Below are 22,289 nucleotides of genomic sequence, written 5' to 3'. Positions count from 1 at the left end.
TGAGGCTTCGGGCTTTGTAACAGTTGGCACTGGACATCTGCAATCTTAACGTCCTGCGGCTGGTGTAGTTTTCCATCCTAAATGGTTCAGACATTTTGTACTCTGTATGCATGTGTGTGTGTGTGTTGGCCTGTGGAGGATTTTTATACTTGCTGGGTAGTCTCCGATGACCTTGTTTGACCCCTTTTTTTTAAGCCTTTTGTGGCTCAAATGAAATAATATTGGTCATTTGAAACCTGTTTTCTCCCTCAATGGCATGTTTGAATGAAAACACAAAGCTTAGACTGGAAATGACTCAACTTTTTATACATGTCTTTAATCTGGGACAACAAAGCTCATCTGACCCTTAAATCTGACCACCGACAGAAATGGAATAGTGAAGCTTATATTGTGCTTCAAGTCTGTTTGTTGACACATGCAATATGGCTGCTTAACTCGAGCCAATGCGTCATCAAATAGACAGATAGAACTTGTGTAGCCAGAGACTCAGCAAGGGATGAGGAATTTGGAGCATAGCTGTCATGTTCCCTCTGCCCTCTTGATGTCATCTTTCCTCTTTACACTTTAATTTACTGCAACTGCACTGGCTTGCCTGTAATTGTATATGTTATTGCCAGAAAGGGATTTATACTGTTTACTATGTAAATATAATACATTTGAATATTAAGGAGAAAAGACAGGCCTTTTTCTGCCTCCTTATCCCTTTTCCCCCTATGTCTGCCCTCCTAATGCCCCCAGTATTTAAATACCCCACCCAAAACACACACTTGCACCTAAATACCTATACACACACACGCACACAGCCCTACACACCCCATCCCATCCTCCCAGGTCAGCATTTTAATGTGAGTTTTAGTGAACAAATAGCAAAGGCCACTTCATCCTGAGGAGCCCTGCTCTCCACAGCAGAAGAAAGGAAGGAGGTTGTTGTATGTGTGTGTGTGTGTTCACTTGTGTGTTTGAGAGGAAGAATGCAGCAGGGAAGACCGCTCTAAGGGGGCAAGGGGTATAGGGAAGTATAAAAAGGGGTGTTTGTGGCTGAATGGGGGTTGCCAGGGCTTTGCTGAATGTAGTTTTCCAGCAGCTTGTTGAGATCCCCAGGGAGAGGAGAGTGAAGGAGTGTTAAAAGTGTGTGTGTGTGTGTTTGTAATGGGGGAAAAATGAGAGTGAAAGAGAGCAAGAGAAAGGGATTTATGATATGGATAGTTTGGCAGGGTGACAACAGACGATAAGTACAACGCCAGGAGCGCCAACAAGAGTCTCCGACCCCGACCGAGGGATCTAATTGGAGAACGGAAAAAAGGATTAAACCTCACACAGACCCCACAAAGGCAGCATTAATGTTCACCAGTACAGTGCCAACACCCTCCACCACCCCTTCCCATGCACACATACACACACACAGAAACTATAGTCACTCACAGTGTACCTCTTTTTCCCAAGTCTGCATATATTCTGCTTACAAAGAGCTTCTCATCCCCTCTTTTCTCTCTGTTTTTATCACATTCCTTCATTTATGTGCATTATAAATGCATGTTTCCACAGTTGCCATTGTGCAGTTTGTCTCTTAAACCTCATTTACCACCTTACTTTGCTTGTATCTCTGTCGCTGCAAGTGGAGCACCGCACTCTTGGAGGTTGTCAAGAGCAGGAAAAGGAGGAAAGAAACAACATGGAAGAAGAGAACAGCCGCAGCTCTCACTGCTGTCTCCATGGTGAGGCTGCTGACCTGGCAGTCTGCCCCCCTCTTTTTCTCCTCTTTTCTCCCTCAGCTTGGCTTTGACATGCTAAAATATAAAGAAAGAGAGAATGGAGTGACTGAGAAGGACTCTCTTCAGATGTGGCATGAAGCATATTTGGGCTGAATGGCTTGTACCTTGAAGTGTGTGGAGTGTGCAGCTCTGCAGCCCGGCATATATATCTGAGACAATCATGAACTCACAGAGTTAATGATTTCTCCCATGTCTGAGAGACTCACCTCCGTTAAGCTGTCTGCCCTCATGTTTGTCTTCATTGCAGGCTCTGAAGTCACTCCTATGTTTGACTTTGACTATCTCTGTTTCTCTCCCTCCTTCAGTCACTCTTTCCGGCCATCAATACCTCCTCCCCCCTGCTCCTGTCACCATGTGTTGATCTCACTCCGGCTCCCTCCGTCCGTCCTGTGTGTGGTGGATGAGTGACTAAGGGAGACAGAAGTTGGCTAAGATTTGAGGAGAACAGTCAGAGAACGGCAGGAAAAAGTGCATAGATAGAGAGAAAAATCAGAGGAAGAAGTCAGGGTTTAGTCCCGGCTCTGTTGGACAGTTGTTTCATAGTTGTGGAGGGGGGAAGGGGAGGATTTAAGGGGGGGAGGGGTGGCTGGGGTTGGGGGAGAGGAGGAGACCGAGGGGAACATGCTTGCTCACTCCTGAAGTGTCAGAGCGTCTACAGCAGAGCTCTGGAAAAAGTGCTGTGACTAGTCCGCAGTCTGTTCGGCCCTGAGGGGAAAGGATGTAACGTAACGCGCTGCTCATATCCAGTATTTGTCAAACTCGTCCAGCTGCTCGGATGAAGATTTTCTTCAACGCCAAAAGTTATGGATTCTGACTCAGACTCTCCTTTTAACTACTCCTGGCCTTCATTTCCTAAGATGAGGATGCGCAGGAAGATGGGAAAGAAAGGTAACATGGGGGTCATTAACGATGTTGAGTTGTCTTTTGCATCACAACAGCAGCTGTGTGAATTTTAATTCGGCCATTCCTGCTTATATTTGTGTTTCTGGTGTTGATATGACCTTTAAAGGGATGAATGTGGGTGTTTTTTTGTTTTTTTTACACACAGCTTCTGTGTTAGAATGGCGAATGAAAGTCTCCAAACTATCCTCTTGGCAGACATGTTTCACCATTCACTGTGGAACAATAAAGTTAAAATTAGACTGTTCCCATTACACATTTGTACTCGCAGGCCTCCACTGCAGCAGTCACAGTGAGATAACTGCATGTTTGCCAGTGATGTAACCTGATATCTGACAGTATGTTGGGGAATGTCAGATGTCCACTCCAGGCTGATTGAGTGGTTTTTTCGACATCTTGAGGCCACACTGTTGTTTGCATGAATGAGCCCCGCTGAGGAGGATTCCTCCTGTGACAGCTGGGGTGCAGTGCAAAAAAGAGAGGCCCGCTGCTTAGTACTGTATTTATCTTCCTATAACACAAAGACTTGAATCAGTTGTATTGTTTAGGTGTCACTTAAGTACAGAGTTTATAATGGCACACTGAGCTGAAATCAGCTTTAAGTTGGCGTACAAGTCTGTCATTGCTATTCATGCGGGATCACTGATGTTGGTAGTAGTGTAGAGTTAAACCAGAGTGGTTAAACAGTTCATTGACTGTGTGTTTGTTAGGAGGAGAGAGAGAGAGACACACACACAGAGGAAGATCCAGTTACTGCCATGGCTGTGTCATGGCTCAGCTCCAGTGATCTTTTCCTCATCTTTCACCATAAACCTCTGCAAGATTATCCATGTTATTGCTTCTTAATTGTGATTGACGTCTGCAGATTTTCTACACACAGACTGTCTGCGATCCTCCACCGAAGAGCACAGACAGCGGTGCTGCTGCATAAACTTCTTAGACTGGGCCATAATATGCATGCCTTCAAGTGGATTCAGACATTTTTAGATGGCAGCTCTGTTGTAACAATGCACCTGCTCAGAGAGATGTGATTTCAGGTGTGCACAGCCACAACCACAAGTTTATTTCTTATAGCTCGGAGGACTGCTCACTGCTCACTCTGGCTTTACTTCTTCCTGGATCTCTCAGGCAGGGTGACACATTCAAATGTAAACACAATGGGAATGTGATGCTTGGACCGGGATGCTTGACCGCAGGTGTCATAACTCAGAGAGAGAGAGAGAGAGTTTGTGGATTTTGGTGGACAATTGCTTTAATGATTTAACTGTCTTGAACACAGAATAATTATCTCTCCATCTTTATAAGGCAATAACAGGCTCTGTTGTGCTTCTTTTAGACTCGGCTTGTTATTTTATTCTGATCCTAATTTTCTCTCATCTCTCTCCAGTGACAGTTGTTTTCTGTGGAGCTTGAAAACCCCCATAAGAGAAAGGACAGCATGAAAAAATAACCTTTCATACTGATAATAAACAGGCCTACATAGGTGTTTATACTATTAATAGCCATGATTATGTGTCCTTAATATTTTGTTTTGCCGTACAGCCTCTAAAGGGAGTGAGCCTTGAGAAGGAGCCCTTGTGATAGCCCTGCCTCCCCCTCTCCATCCTGCCTTCCTCGATCCCTCTCTCCCATGGGTGTTCATAGGTTGAAGGGTCACTCTCCGTGTTAAACTGCCCTGGTCTGGAAACCTGGCACTGACTGCGGTCTTTGTCTGACTTCTATACAGAGCTCGCGGTCCCTCTTTTTTCTCTTTGCTGCTACTCCAGGCACCAGCTACTGTATAGGGTTGGCTCTCACTCAGGGACATGCTCTGAATATCACATCACTCCAAATATACCTTCTGTGAGCAAAAACGCTACATAAATAGCCCCACACACTGCTCTGTGTTTCTAAAAAAACTCTTTCAAGTGGGGACGGCTTTTCTCTGTCTCAGCGATAAAGATAGCTTCTCTGGTAGAAAGATTGATTTCGTGGAGCTCCAGTTTGGTCGTAATATGAACTCTCTGCTTCTCTATTATTCCCCCAGTTAACTAATGTTAAACACAGATCACACTGGCTGACAGTAATGTTCGCTGAGGCAGTGTTTATGGGTCAGAGGTGTGTGAATGATTGAGCCCATGGCAGCCAGCTGTGGCTTTGGACCTGGCCCAGAACCTGAACTATTAGGCCTGCTTGTCAAGTCCCTGAAGTGGGTTTATATGAAATCATATCTGCTTTCAAACACCAGCAGACTGACCCGAATTTAGGATCTAAGCGCCCCTGTGGATTTGATGTTGGACCAAAACTAGTCTATAGTAGGTCTAACGTGACTTTTTGGATTTGGATCCAAGTTAATGGACAGTATAATGTGTTCATGTTGAACTAAGACAGCAGGTTGTAACATTTTGCAGCTATACCATCAAATCTTTGGAGGCTTCAGCAGTGTCTCTATATCCTGCAGTGGATTTAATTCATTTATAGCTGATGTGGATGTAACAGGAATCATCTGGTGTCCTCATCAATGTCTCCTTGCCTCCCTCTTGCCTCTCAGATTTATTGGACTTGCCGCCTACAGGAAGCACAGCCAATTGTTGGTCTGATTTATTCCCTGTTACAAATGCTGGACGTCTCTTCTTCTTCTCTGTGGTGCTGGCAGCCTGGAAGTGATGGATAAACTATGGATTTGTTTTTAAAGAAGAGCGTTGAGGCTCGTTTTAATAACTGCTCCAGGGGTTGAGGTGAAGGCAGCGGTGCCAGAAACATGTTTTTGCCCCGCTGGTATCGCTGGAAGCACGGCTTAGCTTGGCCATCGAGAGGTGAGGCCTTCATTAGGAGCATAATAATAATAACTGAGCTAATGAGGCTGCCTCTTCTGGTTAGTGTGACAAGTGCTGCACAGGCTGCTAATGTGATTTTTTTTTAAATCCTGAAATCTCTCATTCAATAGTAAACTTCATAGTCTACAGTAATTTGTCAGCTGCTGAGTTTACATATTCAGAAGCTCCACTGAGGGGGGGCGATGATTGATTTATGAACAGCGAGTGTGTTATTTATTATCTGGTGATGTAGTTATGTTTTGCCCGACAGGCAAAGAGGTTCAGATGAAGCTGATGTCGTGCTTTCTGGCTTTTTCGGTCAAGATCTCCTTGCACAACAGTGAAAAAAAATCACTGTTGTTTAAAGAGTGCAACACTTCTAGGAGCAGTATAACTAATATACAGTGACAGTGCTAGCATCACACCCCCACTCAATGGCGGACGGTGCTTTTTGATCACTTCACATGATCGCCATCAGTAGATGTAACTTAAATATGTAAGCATTCAGACAGTTTTTCTGTCCTTGTTTGCTTTACAGTCCAGTTCTTCTACTTTGTGCTGATACTATACTTAAACAATACTCGACTGTAAATGCCTCCTCAGGGGTTGGTTGTTGCTCAGTGACTGGTAGCTTCTTTGTTTATGTGCAAAGGTTATTTTCTACTCTCTAAGAAATTGTGTTGTTGAAAGGGTGTGCTTTGAACAGTTCTACATCCCAGAGGGAGCTGTGTGTGTGTGTGTGTGTGTTTTGGGAGCAGGAGTGTTTTCCCCTGTTTAACAGCGAAAGCAGACTGCTGCTCACAGTGACTCCACTGTGCTGCAAAGGCTTCCTCTCAATGCTACTGTGTGCTCACCAGGAGCTATTTCCACTCACCCGCTGTATCGGAGCCTGGGTGGGGAAGAAACATGCCCACAGATGTCCACTCACAGCTCCATGCACACACCCATTCACGTGTGTGTGCAAAGAGCCATTCAGACAGACACACACATACATACACACACACACACACACACACACACACACACACACACACACTCATACAGAGACTCTTGGTCCTAAACAATGACATGCAACTGCCCAGGATGTCTATGTCACTTCCCGTGTTTGTGAGAAGTTATTTGGTGTTGCTGTGGAAACCAAATGTAATATTGAAAAATCCCCCCTCTCTCTCTCTCTCTCTCTCTCTCTCTGTGGCTCCTTCTCTTTCTGTAGAGAAAAGCCAGTCCATACGGGAGAGCCAGGCCTCATCCCCGACTCTGGCTGCAGCTGCCAGACTGTCAGCAATGATCCACGGTAAAGACCAAGTGTACGCCAATGCCATGCTGGTGGACCAGGTAAGGCAATATTTCTTCCTATGAAGTGAAAAATCCATAAATATAGTTTATAACATTATGTCAAGGAGTATTTGGTGAAACAGCTTCTTTCTGTTCCAGGTGGACGACGCTGACATTAAGTACCGCTCTCCAGGGGAGAAGGAGGTCAGTCCTGGGTCACATGTTGGCAGCTCCTGCTGGAGTTCCTCACCCACGACTCCCCCTGATTTAGGCAACTGCTCCCAGAACCAGCACCCGTCCTCACCCCACAGTGGGCAGAGGCGAATCCAAGGCCCTGGCCCGGAGAGTCACAGGGAGCCATCCCCTCGTATCTCTCCCCCTTCTCCCTTCACTTCCTCACCGTCTTTTCCTTCCTCTCCCCTGGCGTCCGCCCTCCGTTTGTTTGAGGGAGCACAGAGGCGTCACACGCAGACATGCTCGCCAGTCTCGCCAGCTTTGAATCGGAGAGGTTGCAGCTTGAAAGAGACTAACCGGGGCCTGAGGTAGGACTTTCTTCTAAAAAGAATCCATAGACTATGATATTTATGACACAAACGTACACTTTCCATTGGTAACAATCTCCTTAACTCACTAAAAAACAAAATCAGTGCAGCAGAATATTAAAATCAGCATTAATTTAACAAACAATCCTAAAAAGCAAACAGAGTATGACCTGTTAGGAATTGCAGTATTGTTGACATTAGTCAGCTAAGGTGTATAACGCACAGGAAGCTTGAATACAATCGAGTTGTTTGTGTTGCTGAGCATTCCTTCCAGTTTCCTCAGAGCTGCAGGATCTGACATAAGCCGTCAAAAAGCCACATGGTGTTTAGATGTGTCCTAGATAACTGTCCATTGTGAACATTTGGGTCATGGAGATCATCAGCTTTGATTAGGTGGCTCATTATAAACCTGCATAATATCTTGTCAAGTTTAGAAGTGTAGAATATAAATCTGCTTCCTCCCTACTGAGCTTTCCACCAGCTGGTCACATCCTGATGCTTCAAGACTTAATTTAATCAGAACAAATCTGAATATGATTATGTAGTTTGATCTGGAGTCTGAACAGTGTGTTTATCTAGTGTGTGTGTTCTTAATACAAAATAATAACGCAGATACTGCAGAATCATAACCTCTGTGTCTGTGTGCTTAAACAGTCCCAGTCTGGAGTGTGACAGCGGAGAAGAGGATGTACTGGGACACTCGTACCCCTGCTCCTCGTTAAAGCAGCAGTCCATTCTGCGGTCCAGCTTGGGAGAGGAGAGGGACTCATTCGACACGTCACCAGACTTTAATCGCACACTCTCTGACAGCACACACACGGCCGCCAAGGTACACCCCACGCCTCTGTGTTTGTGGAGAATTTGGGGCATTTATTTATGCCTTTAATGGATTGTTGACATAAGAGTAAAGAGAGTGGGATGACATGCAGCCTTTAATCAAACACTACTTTCAAGGACTATAGCCTCTGTTCATGTGGAAACGTTTCTGAGCTGGGGACAGAATTTGCTCGCAGAAACTCCCCCTCTGGTTCACCACCAGCAGCTGGATCCACATTAAGTGCCTACTTCTCTGGGTCATCTGGGTCTCAGAAGTCTTCATAAAACACTAAAAATGTGCTTCTAGTACCCAATCATTGCATAGACAATCATTGATAGACTCACATAGTCAACAGATCAATAATGAGGGCCACTCTGCTGCTCTCCAATTTTCTCTTTCACACTGACCTTCTGATCTCTCGATCTGGTCTGATTCTTCTTCCTGGTTTGTCTTTCTCATCCAGCACCCGGAGGAAGCTGAGGTCCGTCTGCGCTCCTACTCCTACTCCTCCCCTAAAGCCAGGCCTTCACGACCGCTGCTAAACCGAGACGCAACTATCACTGATCTGGCAGAAGGTGAGTGAACTTTGACCCCCTTTTGCCCTGAGACCTTTGTGTTCCCAAGAGTCAGCTGAATAGACAAATGTGCCACATGTCTGACGGAGAGAGACCAGACCAGGTGTCATAAATCAGCGGAAGCTCAATAAAGTATATGTGTGTTTAGTGTCAGCTCTGTTTTGATACAGTGCCGCTCATGAGGGTGTGAGTAAATGCGGTTTTATTGAGGCCGCGGTTTTGTCCTGTGTAGATGGTGCTTTCAGCAGCAGCGGCCGTTCTCTGCTTCAGGCTTTATCTCTTTCTAAATCCCTCTCTCGTCTCAACCAAGTTAGTAAGTAAAAGAACAGCGTCAGTGGTCGGTGAAAGCATTTTTCTCTTTTTTTTCTCTTTCTGGTCAACCATGGGACAGACGGGTGGCTAACAAGAGCTGCACAATGAAACGGCAACTTTTTATGATCTCCAATAAAAAGTATATTATACGAATATTTTGATCGTGTTGCTGCACTTTGTCCCCAAATGAAAAGATGTTGCCCAAATTGTGCAGCTCTGTATCTGTGTGGTGCAATTAAATTCTTGGTCCATTGTCTCAGTTTAAAACATATTTATTATTATTTTCAAATCAACCAGTGATTAAAAACAGACTTTTCTCCAAACAATAGTCATCCAAAAACTCATTTTTATTATATAATGACTGACAACTAGAGGACTGAGGCTTTGGAAAAATGCTCAACTCCAATAGATCATCTGTGGGAAGAGTTGTTTCTACTCTGTTATGGGTTTTGTTTCCCTCTGGGTTTTTTTTTTATTATTATTTTTTCCATCTTCTCTGTCATCTGGTTTTTCAAGACGAACTCTCCGCCGTGTTTGCTTTTTCTCTGTAGAGGTTTGCTGCATCCAGACTTCTTCTTTCCAGTGATCCTTCTGTTTGCTTCTGGGAATGAGTGATCTTTAACCTGAATCCAGTCAGAATGCCTCACCTGTACCGACATGTATTCACTATATTTGTTTGTCCTCTACATTACAGAGCAGAGAGCATTCAACCTGACTGAGACTCCCCGAGAAAAGAGGTAAAAAAAAAAAAAAAAAAAAAAAAAGAGCTCAGACACGATCCACTCAGCTGTGTAGGGTCCCGCTCGGATGTTCATCCTTTTTTAGGCATTGGTGTTGACCAGTCGTTGGAGCCTGTCAGTGTTTTAGTGTGTGTGTGTGTGTCTCTAGTGTTAAACCTGTGGTTGGGGTCTGACTGCGCAGGATGTGTCATACTTCCTGCTGCGTGGCCGGGGGCCGGTATATATTCTCTGTGATTGCAACCTCAAAATAACTCCTGAGTAAACAGGGCTTTCTTGGATGTCAGACCTCAAGAAACTGCTTGCTAATTTCTAGACCACATCAGTGAGACTGAATTTGTAGTATGCACATATTGAAGCGTTTATCTTGGATATAGATTTTACAATGGCTCAGAATAACATCTTCACATTCATTTATTCATGTCATTCCATTGCCTCATACGTTCATCATGTGCTAATGTGTTTTCTTTGCTAATAACCATGCATTGCTAACAGAGGAAACATTGTAGAAGATCATATTAAGCAATTCAATTATCATGTCAGATTATTTCAGTAGAATCAATCACATTAATTAATTAATTAATATTAATTAATATTACACTAGTCTGATCAGAGCCATCTTAAAGGTACAGTTCACCCCAAAATTAGTAGTATCCATTTTTTTCCCTGTAGCCTGCAGTGCTGTTTATCCATCTGGATTGTTTTGATACACTGGCTGTAGAGATGGCTGACTTTCTTTTCAATTTCATGGAACTAGAGAGCACTCTGGTTGAGGTAGGAATGTGGCTTTCCAGTAATCATGACCCAGTTTCCCAAGAAAGTCCTCAAGACATGCTGTGAGAGGAGTTTTATTTGGATCTATTTGCATTTAAACTACCGTATCAATGTGCTGGATTTACACATGCCACCTTCTGCACAGGTTCCCAGGTGTTTTTCTGTAATAAATACCGAGCATAAAACATTCCGAGCATAAATCTCAGTGTTAATGTTAACACATGTAGTCAACTCACACAAAAACAATCAATATGGATAAACAGCACTGCAGGACACTGGAAAAAAACATACATTCTCAGGTTAAGCAGTATGTAAAAACATAGCCTTCATAATTCACAATAGTCCCAGACTTGGTTTGTAGAATCTAATCGTAGGTCGCACAAACTTTATTATCAAACTGAGTCAGCTGATGAGCAGAAACGCTACAACCTGGTCTGAGGTGTTTTATATCCATGCAGGGTTTTGGGTTTCCGTAAGCGGGCCCAGTCAGCAGAGGAGGAGAGCAGCGCGTCGCTCCAACACCTCACCCTCACAGAGTTCCTCAAAGAGTATGTTTTCACCAGAACGGCCTCACAGCCATGCATGTGTGGCTTAACCCATCCTAACCCCGCCGTAAAATCCATTCCCCAGCTCATCCATTAACCATGTGGATTTCTTTTCTGCAGATTGCATTAACACCGCGTAGGTTTGTAGGTTCGCATGTCTTCATGTTGTGTCATTGTTTGCCTTTCACCTAGAATGCCCGGTGTAACTAGCAAAAGCTGTAAATAGTTGACACATTATTAATTGCGTTTTGCCATGGTTGTACTATAAATAGCATCCACTAGAGTCCATAGTGACTTCCAAGCATGCCAAGCATGTTGCTAAGAGTAATAATCTGTAGACCAGGGGTCCTGAAAGACTGTCTGGACATTCTTTCATTCCAGCATGACACCAGTGTACCGTACACAATTATTCATCTAAAATGGAGTGTGCATGTTGGAAACGAAAGCGAACGCAGTCTTACAAAGGACAAAGTGATTGCAAAGGAATTGTGATGTTCACTAAAATGTTCACACTGACACAGGATCGAGGGTGAGGAGTGGGATAAGTACATAATCCCATCCAAGGTCGAGTCAGAGAAGTACAAAGTCAGCCGGACCTTCAGCTTCCTCAAGAACAGGATGTCCAGCACTCGCAGCAAGACCAAGGTGAGGCAGCATGGTGGCACAAATGATTCCCGCTGGCTAGGATTTCCCCTACATGAGTGAGGATATCTAAGCTGAAAAGCTTTTGTAAAGTAGCACAGTAAAAGGTTTTACCACCTCTTGGACAGGCCGGGTCAGAATTCCTGTGCTGGGGGTCCATTGTCTGAGCACGCTGCCTTTATTTGGAGAGGGAGAAAATTCCCTCTCTTCAGGTCTTAGCAACAGGACACAGTGAAAATATTCCCTTACATAATGTGGAGAACCCCCCCCCCCCCCCCCATCCACACAGCATGAGGAACCAAAACACATTCTGTGGTACATGCTTAATCCTATGAGCACATGTGCGTGTGTTTCTATGTACTTACAGACACACAATGCACGTGAACTGTCAAAAAACAAACTCTTAGACTTCCTAGCAAAGAAAACAAACATTGCTCTATTGCACATATGCACAGAGGAATCCCCCCCACCCCCCACCCCCCCATGGATAAAGCACCATAACAGCAGTGGTCCCTGTGGACCTTAACAAAGTAAACAGAGACGCTCACTCAGAGGCCCCTTTATCTCTACTAACTTCACTTTAACAGGTGTGTTTGGCAGCCATGAGTTATTTTGACTATTTTGACTATTTTTACATGAAATTGTGCCACTAACTGCACTAAACGTCAGCTCAGCGAGTAAACTAATAATATTTATGGCTTCAGGTAAAGGGGAAAGAGGTGAAAGAGGGGAAGGAGAAATCAGGAGCTGCTAACGGGCACCAGTTCGTCCCCGTGTCTCCATCTGGTCCCGCTCTCTGTGTGGCCTGTGATAAGTCTGTTTCTGGGAAGGAGCTGCTGCAGTGCTCCAGTAAGTATTACACTGTCAGTACTGTTGTTGCTTTATGTCCTGCAGTGGCCGCGCTGTTTACAGTTTGTATAAATGTCTTTGCACGTGCTGCCTTGATGTTTTGTGTATAGTATAAGGCATGAAGTCCGTTGTGTTCTTTCTTTGAGGTTAACATTGCTCAGGAGGAAGAAGACAGTTTGACAGGCATCTGGACACTGAATCCAGAGATGTGGTAATTCTGTTTATTATCAGTTAACTTATGAAATTAACTGTGATTTGATCTGCAGACTGTTTCCTGAACGTCCATAAAAACTGCAGAGAGTCCGTTGCAGCCTGTGGAAAGGTAACAGTCAACATCATACATCTCATTTTTATCTCAAAACCAACAAAACCAACAAGAAAAAAGTTCATTTAAAGGGACAGTCAGTCTAAACTGCTGTTTGTGATGGAGAATAAAGACCTTGGTGTTCATCATAAACAACTTAAGCAGACAATACGTGCCAGAAAAATCAAGATTTTTTGCAGAATCTATGCAGTATACCAGCTTTTAGGCATATGCACATAATACATTTTATGTAGTGTAGGTTCCCTGAGTGGGAACTAAACACCAGCTACACCTTTGATCATTTAAATCTTCTCCTTTCCTGCATGAATGAACCAAATCTCCTGAATTAATGGAGCCTTGCTGGTTTCAGTGATTTAGTTTCCTCCCATCACTTGACCATTTGCATGCATTATTTACATCCATGTTCACCACCAACTGTCAAACCTCGACCCATTTTCACAAAAATACGGCATACAGAAGAATCATTACAACATTGCACATAGAAACCAAACATGCATCATAGTTTTGTGATTGCTCTGAATCTGAAATATTCTGGGACACGTGCTGCGTGGCTGCCTTGTTTTTTTAAATCCACCTTTTGTGTCTGGTCTCCGTCTTTCTTTCCTATACACACACACACTCTGCCTTTCTGTCAAAATGCCCAAGAATAAATAAATAAATCAGTCAGTGTAGCAGTGAGGCGGGCTGAGAGGAAGTGTGTGTGTGTGTGTGTGTGTGTACCACAGGAAGCATACATTCCATCACTTGGTGACAAAAGCACTCCTGGAATGTGTTGAACATCACAAAGTGGTGCTGCATAACCACAATATATGAGGGACATTTTCTCTTTAATTTGTTATTTATTTATTTATTTTTGTCTTAGAATAAAGGACTTGTAAGTGTTTACTGGATCCATCACCTCATCACTTTGGTATTTTAAGCACAAACACATTTACAGCTGCTGATGTTGATATGATTATGTGTTTCCCCAGAAGCCGCAGGAGAGGAATGCACCACTGATGAAAAGCAAGACCTTGTCCCTCCCACACAGTGAGTGACCCCTCCACCTACACTACTAATGTCCTCCCATGGCTCTTTCATTCATTTAGTTTTCACCTGTCCTCCCTTATCCTGTGGTGGATTAAGTAAGTCATTGCTCCTCACCCCCAACCTCACCCTCCTCCCCTTTCTGTAAAGAAAAAAGTTACTTTTTAATCCACCTCAGTGGGGGATCTGGCCTGGAGAGTGTGTGTGTGTGTGTGTGTGTGTGTGTGTGCGTACAGGGCTTTCTCTTGCACATTTCTTTATGTGGAGCTCTGTGTCTTCACTGACATCTACAATCAGCTTTGATTACTACAACAACTGTCATCATAACTGTGAAGTGCGTGCCCAGTTAAACAATGAAAGATTACAGCCTCACTCCTCCGCGCACTTTTATGATCCTGTTACTGTCAGTGACTCCACAGATATAAACAAAACATCCGAACACTAAACAAACTGTTGAAGTATTTATTTGTAGAGTGGGAAAGCCTCCAAAGTTACTGAATCCGCCTCCTGCTGATCTTTCCCTTCAGACTCTGTGAAAGACAACACTCCAACTGCTATTTTATCCTCCTCTTCCTCCTCCTCCTCATCCTCCTCCTCGTCCTCTCTTCCAACGATGACCAGAGATAAAAGAGAAACAGTCGTTCCTCTCACCAAAAGCCTCTCGATCTCCATTGACAGCAGGTACATACAAAAAAAATGTTTATTTACCATAAATGAATCCTGCAATTTTACTATTAGCCAGCCTGCCTTAAAGGACCAGTCTGTTGGGTATAGTGCCATCTGGTGGCGAGGTTGCACATCTCAAACAACACTTTCAAGCTAACAAATGCACAAAGATGTAAAGTTACAGGTTATATTTATGCTATTCGACGCAGCCTACTGAAGCCTCATGTTTACTTGTTTCTCTGCAGGCGGCTGAGTGATGCGTCAGGGACGGACGGCGAGTCCATGGTGGCAGCTTGCACTAACAACTCTGATGAGGGAATTCTTGCACCAACAACGCCCCCATCCACCGACCCGCCAGTTGCTTCACAGGGTGAGAAAGACAGACTTACTAGATTAGGTGCACGCAGTGATTGAGTGATAAGACATCACTGATTGATTTTGTTCCTGTAGATGCTGCTGATGCTCCTCCGCTGAGTGACCTGTCAGCTGACCTGCTGGGACTCGAGGTCGAGTCCTGGAGCCAAACAGTCACCCCAGATTTCTGCAGGCAGCATGACCGACGTACCATCAAACGACAGGATGTTATTTATGGTGAGAAAAACATTTTTTTTACCATGTTTTTGCCCACAAAGATTTCTTTTCAGCCTGTGAGACACCTTTCACTGCCTTTCCTGCAGAACTGATGCAGACTGAGCTGCATCACATCCAAACCCTAACGGTTATGTCGGAGGTGTTCAGGAGAGGCATGCTGGAAGAGCTGCAGCTGGACTGGGACTCCGTGGCTCGGATCTTCCCGTGCTTAGATCCCCTGCTGCTTTTTCACAGGAGCCTCTTCAGAGCGCTGCAGGAACGCCGACAAGCCACCACACAACCTGAGAATCCACAAAATTACCTCATCCATCAGATTGGAGATATTCTGCTTCAGCAGGTTGGTTAAGTTCGATGGATGCACATAAAATGCACACTGACACATATCTGGGATCTGAATCTGGATGCGGTGTCTGCCAGTTTTCAGAGGAAAATGCTGAGAAGATGAAGCAGGTCTATGGAGAGTTCTGCAGTCATCACATGGAGGCGGTGAATGTCTTTAAGGAACTGCAGCAACAGAACAAGAAGCTTCAAAACTTTGTCAGAGTGAGACATCCTGTGCCCTTTTACTGTGATGTTTTTTCTCAAAGATATTCAAAAAGCAAAGCACAGGACTTGAGCCTCATTTTTTCTGTCTGATCATATCACAGCAACAGAGTAATAACTCCCTGGTCAGACGGAGGGGAGTCCCAGAATTCATCCTGCTCGTAACTCAGCGTATCACCAAGTACCCAGTGCTGCTGGAGAGGATACTACAGTACACTCAGGGTGAGTCTACATGTCCGAGCACATTTAAAGCACCCCTTCTTACTTCTCTTACACGGAACTACTGTTTCTGTCTGCAGAGGGAAGTCAGGAACACTCTGACTTGTCAAGCGCTTTGGCACAGATCCGTGACATCATTGCAGAAGTGGACTCGACTGTGAGTAGGTATGAGAGATGTCAGGAGCTACAGGAAGTGCTGGCCCGGCTGGAAAACAAGAGCTTTGCCAAGCTTAAGAACGGAAAAGTGTTTCGCAAACAGGACCTGCACAGCAAGCACAGGGCTCTGCAGTACAAAGGGCTGGTCTACTGGAAGACTGCCACAGGACGTCTGAAAGGTGTGTGGGAGATCATCTTTGGATTTTTTCTACGTTTTGAGACAAACATTCTAAGTTTGTGTTTTCTGTTTTTAGACACTTTGGCTCTTCTGCTAACCGACGTTCTGGTTTTCCTACAAGAGAAGGACCAGCGCTTCATATTTGCTGCCGTGGTAAACATCAGTCTGAAACCTTGTCCAGCTGTCCATTCATTTCTCTCCATCCCTTAACCCAGTTGATTTGGTTCACTGCTGTAGGACCAGAAGCCTCCAGTTATCCCCCTGCAGAAACTTATCGTCAGAGAAGTCGCCAATGAAGAGAGGGGGATGTTCCTTATCTCTGCCTCCTCAGTGGGGCCTGAGATGTACGAAGTTCACACCACCAGCAGAGAGGAGAGGAATGCATGGATGAGACACATACGGCAAGCCGTCGAGAGGTGTGTATCCTGTTTACAATCAATATGTGTGTGTCTGGTTAAAGGTAGGGTAGGAGATTTTGAAAACTCAGTGAGAGTCATCCAGATTTCAAAAGTAAACACACGCCCCTTTCTCTCGGAGCTCACCCCGAAGCCACGCCTCCCAATCACATGGATGCGCATTACCTGAAGACGAGCTGCGGTCTGTGACTTCAGCCATCATGCACGTACCTCTCTGGTGCGAGCAGAGCAGGAAGAGAGTGACAACCAGCCAATACTCCGCGCAGGGTCCACCCGGAGGATTGGCTGATGTTTTTAGCGTTTTATAGCTTCCACAGATGATTCATATTCTTCGTTTTAATACCAAACTGCCGAACTAATCAGTTGCTATCGGATTGTAAAGAGAAGTTACACTAATTTAACAAAAAGTGCATCAGAATGAAATCTCCTACCCTACCTTTAATATGTGTTAATGTTGGTCACTCACTATCTAACCTGCTGCTCTACATGGCAGCTGTCCTGAGGAAGAGGAGGAGGAGGAGCAGCGCAGTGCTGAGACAGAGGAAGCCAGGCAAGCTGCAGAAGTGAGAGTGCAGAAAATCACCAAGTTCCAAGGTAGAAATATACAGTATGTGTGGAAAATCACAAATATAAACAAGTCCTAACCTCGGTGTTTGTTTTGTGTAGATACACTTCTGGGTCAAGACCAGCGAATCTGCAACAGCTTGGAGGAGAAATTACAGCTTTACGCTGAGCTCACAGATTTAACCCTCCAATCACCAGAATCTGCGCCACACCGCCATCTGCTGGTACAGCCAGTGCAGTACACCGACAGTGAGACGCCACGTCAGGCCTCCTCATTGCTCACAGCTGCACTTAGAGAAGGTAAGAAAGTGCTCAACTTTCAGCATCGAATAGTGATGAAAACTACATGCTATACTGTAGGTTCTGTTGTCACTTTCTCTGCAGCAGAGAACCTGATCACCCTCCTTCAGGCTCGTGACGGCCTTTCTATACAAAGTCTGAGCTCTCCTGTGCATGGACCAGAGTGCTGCAGCTACAACAGCCACGGCAGCAGCATCCAGGAGTCTCCCTCAGAACGTGAGCCACAGACATTCGCTGCAGCCCTGAGTGACATTTTGTGATATTTGTCTTTTGAGTTCACATTGCTGCCCACATGTTATCTGACCTTTACTGCTGTGGGTAAACCAAATTGCATAATACAGTATGTGACATTTAGCCCTCTCCTTTCCTTGTTCCTGCAGCGGATTATCTGAGCACACTCAGTATGAGCTCCACCTCTCTTGGATCAGACTGCGAGTCAGCCGGGTTGGACAATGGTCTGTGGGGCCCAGCTGTCGAGCTCAGAAAAGGGGACACAAAAGGGACCATGTTAAAGGTTCAGACACCTTAATCCTCCATGAGGAATGTTAGTTAATGGATAAACATACCTTTCCATTGCAATTGTAATAACACACTGTTCTATAGGTGGCAGAGAGCATCCAGAGCTTGACACAGCTGCTCTACAGTCTGCAGGTGAGCACACAGGTCTCTGATAAGTTAATGGTAATTAATATTAATATTAATATTAATGTTAATATTGCACTGATTACAGGTAATAACGTGACTGAGTTTCTCCTCTTGTTTGCAGGCAGCTGTGACCCTGCAGGACAGCTGCTATGAAGTCCACAAACTCCTCCTTCAGGAGGGAGAAAGACCTCAGCTTCGAGCCCTCTCTTCACTCCAGAGCAGCTCAGTATGAATCTCATGTTATAAAGTTCCTTCTTCATACTACTGGTGAATCCAGTGTTTTGAAGACGTTAAATGAGGGCATCCATTTTGGATGACAAAACATAGCTAACCCAGGTTCTGTTGTTTTTCAGGAGCAGGAGAAGCAGAGGAATACTGACAAGAAGAAAGAGGAAGTAGAAAAGAAGGGTTTAGACAGGAAGAAAGAAGAAGTGGAGGTGCAGAAACTTCATGTAAAGCTAAAACAAGAGCAGCAACGCTGGGACAAAGAGTGTCTGGTCAAAGAAAAACAACAGGTGAGTCTTGTCAAATGAATGCAGTTTCTCTGGGTTTACCTCAGGCTGCACAATACGAGTTAGCAGAATGACAGAAACAGTTGCATATTTTGAGGTTTCCGTATCTTATAAAGTGAAGAATTTCACAAATCACACTTGAGATTTCTGACCTATGACTTTACTTCTCTGGATCAGATATTTTCAGTTTATTACAGATACGCAGAGATGTGTTGTAACTTCCTCTTTCCGTTGACCTGAGGCCTTTGCCTTCAAGCCTAATTTGTTCCACTAGCTTACAATACAGTAGATTTGCAACTATGATATATCCAGGTTGACATGTAGAATGTAGAAGCACGTTGACTTGTTTAAAAGAAGTGCAACAAGTCTCTCTCTCTCTCTCTCTTTTTGCAGAGCGAGCAGGAAAGCATGCTGGAGCAGCGAGAGCAGCAGTGCCTGCTTGAAGCCGAGCGGCTCCGGTGTGAGCGGGAGGAGCTGGAGGCCCAACTGCTGGAGTATCAGCAGAATCTGGACAGACTGAGGGAGGGTCAAAGGAGTGTGGAGAGGGAGAAGGAGAGGATCGAAGCACAACAGAGGCTGCTGCAGAGCTGGAGACACAGCCGCCAGAGCAGCCTGCCCGTAACCATCCCGCTGGATGGGTACAAGGTAAGAGAGGGAGGAGAGATGATGGGAAGGTCATTTAAAAGGTAACATTATTACCGAACAAGCTTTTTGATGTTGCAGGAATCCAACCACAGTCGCTCTAGCAGCCTGGATGGTAACTGCTCCGTGTATGAGAATGAGGCGGCTTTGCTCGCCTCCCTCCAGCAGAACCACCTCCAACAGCCTGCCAACAACAACCAGCACCAGCACCTGCTGTCCGTGCCGAGAAAGAACAACGATGGCCCTCTGCACGGCTCCAGCTACACCACCAACCTGGGCCTCAGCGCCAGCCTCTACAACAGCCTCAACACTCTGCTGAGCCAAACGCACAGCAAACAACCTGTGGATGGACTCATGTACTCACATGGCTACAATAACAGCCATGCCTCTCTCCATCCATTCACTGTACAGCCACAGAGGACCAACAGCAGTAAGAATGCCTTCTATTCATAAAGTTCATCTTAAGTAACCGCACTCTGAGCACCATCTCTCTCTTTTCTCCTCTCAGCAGACTTCAACCCACTGCTGGACAGACAATCTCCTGGTCCATGGAGGTCAGAGGTCACGGGTCACGGACTTTACGAGGACAACTACTCTTCCTCGCCCTCTCTTACCCCGCTCCTCCCCTCACAGGCTTACCTCTCACTTGATGGACAGAATGGGGAAGAAGGAGGCGAGGAGAACATTGTTTACCTCTGAGTATGGAAAGAACCGAGCAATGCAAGCTGCCTGATGTATAACTGGACAAAATATATATATAATATAAAGTATATCTTCTATGTGTATCTGTGCATTTGTATCCATGTGAATGTGATTTTTAAGTAATCAAATGATGTGTTAGCTGCAAGGAGGAATAGCAGACTGTACAGTATGTGCCTTTATGTTATGAATCCTCCTCCTCCTCCTGTGAGATCGAACCATCGTGCCTTTTGTAAATCTGCTTTTATACTTCTCCTACAGTTCTTTTTAGCATCTGTTGCACTTGTTTGATGACAGAGGTACCTTTGTGCTATGACCTAAAGCACCAGGAATTCAAGACAGCTGTTTTTCCTGTGAGCACTTAAAACACACAAGTCAATCAAGCCCTTCACAGACTGTGTATAGAGTGATCTTTAATTATATTTATAAGGGATTGTGTGCATCTACAAAACATAGAAATATACTGACATTATTGTATAAATATTAAATATATGTATAGTTTTATGAAATGGCTACCTATGCACAAATGATCTTATATTCCTAATGTTATTTTTCTCACAGAAGTGCCAAAAATCTTACAATCTATCTGATACTGTAATTGATTTGTGTAAAGAGTGGCTGTATTTTATCGCTTTGTTTCTGATAATTTATTGTGTATAAACTGCTTAATGCACTGTCAGCGTTAATAATATTTTAATACATGTAACTCTATAATCATAATGTGCCATAATGTGTATATAAAAAGTATTGCTATTGGTGGCAAACATCAGGTTTTTGTGTGCGTCTGTGTTTTGCTTACATCAGTTTGATATTGACACACTTGAGTTCCGTTGTTGCATCAGGAAACGCACTCACAGCCAATAAAGTAAAAAGCTGTCATTTATCATCGAATCAGGCAGCTCTCAGTTAGCACGCTCTTTTTATTTGATCATTTCACAGCTAAGAGGATGGTGTGGATGAGTGTTTTCATTAATCTGCTTGGGTTGTACCTGATGTTTTGTTGCGTTGACACTGGTAAGTTGGATTTTTTTTTTTAGGGTCATTTTTACAGCCCCCTGACTGTGTTCTGTAAAGTCACATGTGTTGTTTTGTGTCGGGTTTGTGTTGTGTGCCAGGGGTTCAACCACCAAAACCAAGCATCTATCATCTGAAAGCTATCAGTGACAGGCAGAGTCTGGTAGTGAGCTGGCTGGTAAACCACAGCAGCTTAGTGGATGACATTTATGAGCTCCAGATCAGCCGTGTTGAGAAGCACAACGTTATTTACAATGTGAGTTTTGAGGAGGTATTCTGTCTGGATTTTATGGTTATATTTTGTGGCATTTTTAATACAGCTATGATTTGTTAATGTAGACAAATGTGAGCGTATACTCTGAAGATGTGGCTGAATGGACTTGGATCTCTGATCTTCCTCTGGAGTGTGTGGATCACTCAGTGAGGATACGACAGATCTTTAATCGGTCTGTATCGGGTCCTTGGAGCAACTGGATGACCAACTATGGTGAGATAGTTATTCTGACCCTGTATGTATGTAATATATGTAGATAAAAAGCACTTTTTTTTACTGATGCCACCATTCCTTTTATTTCACCAGTGTTTCTCTGCCGTCTTTTGCAACATTTTTGTCATTTAAAAGGCAGATTTCTGCCAATATTGCTCATTTTCTAGAGACTAAGAACACACCAGAGATTATAGATATTCTGATCTACATTAGTCTGAACTGTAAGCCTTCTCATTATCTGCTAGGATTCAAGTCAAAGGGAGAGATCCCAATATTTCCCTCCAATCGGGTGCTGAGAGAGGGCACCAGTGCCACCTTCTGCTGTGTTCCCCGAATAGGAGTCAACATCACCAGCATGGCCTTCAGGAACAATCCATACCCTTTAATAAACATTGGAGCTGGAGTAAAGGCTATTTCTGTGCACAACCTGACAATCCCGACAACATTCTTTAAACAACTGCTGTTTGGTTGCAAAGACTCAACAGGAAGAAGCAACCATACCTGGAACTATGTCAGCGGTGAGTTTGAAAGCTGATGGGCCCAAGCACCGAACGGTGTGAGAGCCCTATAGAAACCCTAGGGGTGTGTGTGTGTGTGTTTTTATGTATAAGTGTGTGTGTGTTGTAGTTCCTCCTGAGAAGCCAAGAAACCTCAGCTGTGAGACCACAGACATGACAACTGTCACCTGCACCTGGTCTGCAGGCAGAGACCCAGATGATGGCAACAAGCAAACACACACTCTCCACATAGAGTATGCAACCAACACAAATT

The 22,289-nt window shown here is 44.4% G+C and overlaps 3 protein-coding genes across 7 annotated transcripts in view; 2 read left to right on the top strand and 1 right to left on the bottom strand.

Annotated features, from left to right (window-relative positions):
- LOC114440780 (rho guanine nucleotide exchange factor 28-like) overlaps positions 1-20,771 on the top strand; it is a 26,919-nt gene extending 6,148 nt beyond the window's left edge. The window contains exons 1-30 of one of the 5 annotated variants that reach the window (XM_028413265.1): positions 2,414-2,660; positions 6,681-6,802; positions 6,902-7,284; positions 7,939-8,113; positions 8,565-8,676; positions 9,683-9,725; positions 10,958-11,047; positions 11,566-11,689; positions 12,391-12,535; positions 12,802-12,857; positions 13,832-13,889; positions 14,414-14,567; positions 14,798-14,922; positions 15,003-15,143; positions 15,230-15,480; positions 15,561-15,686; positions 15,791-15,908; positions 15,986-16,240; positions 16,316-16,392; positions 16,477-16,655; positions 17,149-17,249; positions 17,322-17,519; positions 17,604-17,735; positions 17,900-18,033; positions 18,123-18,170; positions 18,286-18,390; positions 18,518-18,679; positions 19,070-19,321; positions 19,400-19,748; positions 19,827-20,767. In XM_028413265.1, coding sequence (XP_028269066.1) covers positions 2,576-2,660; positions 6,681-6,802; positions 6,902-7,284; positions 7,939-8,113; positions 8,565-8,676; positions 9,683-9,725; positions 10,958-11,047; positions 11,566-11,689; positions 12,391-12,535; positions 12,802-12,857; positions 13,832-13,889; positions 14,414-14,567; positions 14,798-14,922; positions 15,003-15,143; positions 15,230-15,480; positions 15,561-15,686; positions 15,791-15,908; positions 15,986-16,240; positions 16,316-16,392; positions 16,477-16,655; positions 17,149-17,249; positions 17,322-17,519; positions 17,604-17,735; positions 17,900-18,033; positions 18,123-18,170; positions 18,286-18,390; positions 18,518-18,679; positions 19,070-19,321; positions 19,400-19,748; positions 19,827-20,017 — 4,491 coding nt within the window. In that variant the 5' untranslated portion in view covers positions 2,414-2,575 and the 3' untranslated portion in view covers positions 20,018-20,767. Of the gene's footprint in view, positions 1-2,413; positions 2,661-6,680; positions 6,803-6,901; positions 7,285-7,938; positions 8,114-8,564; positions 8,677-9,682; positions 9,726-10,957; positions 11,048-11,565; positions 11,690-12,390; positions 12,536-12,801; positions 12,858-13,831; positions 13,890-14,413; positions 14,568-14,797; positions 14,923-15,002; positions 15,144-15,229; positions 15,481-15,560; positions 15,687-15,790; positions 15,909-15,985; positions 16,241-16,315; positions 16,393-16,476; positions 16,656-17,148; positions 17,250-17,321; positions 17,520-17,603; positions 17,736-17,899; positions 18,034-18,122; positions 18,171-18,285; positions 18,391-18,517; positions 18,680-19,069; positions 19,322-19,399; positions 19,749-19,826 lie in introns of those variants that run through there. The other 4 variants (XM_028413262.1, XM_028413266.1, XM_028413267.1 and 1 more) reach the window with 4 other exon arrangements.
- The window catches only part of ykt6 (YKT6 v-SNARE homolog (S. cerevisiae)), a 15,313-nt gene continuing 12,502 nt past the window's right edge, over positions 19,479-22,289 (bottom strand). Inside the window, exon 9 of the transcript XR_003671212.1 lies at positions 19,479-19,492. The gene's annotated coding sequence lies outside the window, so the exon portion shown is untranslated. The remainder of the gene's footprint in view (positions 19,493-22,289) is intronic.
- Positions 20,879-22,289, top strand: part of osmr (oncostatin M receptor) — a 5,056-nt gene continuing 3,645 nt past the window's right edge. The window contains exons 1-5 of the mRNA XM_028413268.1: positions 20,879-21,031; positions 21,133-21,287; positions 21,371-21,518; positions 21,764-22,036; positions 22,146-22,269. Coding sequence (XP_028269069.1) covers positions 20,965-21,031; positions 21,133-21,287; positions 21,371-21,518; positions 21,764-22,036; positions 22,146-22,269 — 767 coding nt within the window. The 5' untranslated portion in view covers positions 20,879-20,964. The remainder of the gene's footprint in view (positions 21,032-21,132; positions 21,288-21,370; positions 21,519-21,763; positions 22,037-22,145; positions 22,270-22,289) is intronic.

This window comes from Parambassis ranga, chromosome 9 (assembly GCF_900634625.1).
Source record: "Parambassis ranga chromosome 9, fParRan2.1, whole genome shotgun sequence".
In the NCBI taxonomy this organism is placed as follows: Eukaryota; Metazoa; Chordata; class Actinopteri; family Ambassidae; genus Parambassis; species Parambassis ranga.
The sequence above is the reverse complement of the archived record's forward strand: the minus strand, read 5'-3'. Positions and strand labels throughout refer to the sequence as shown.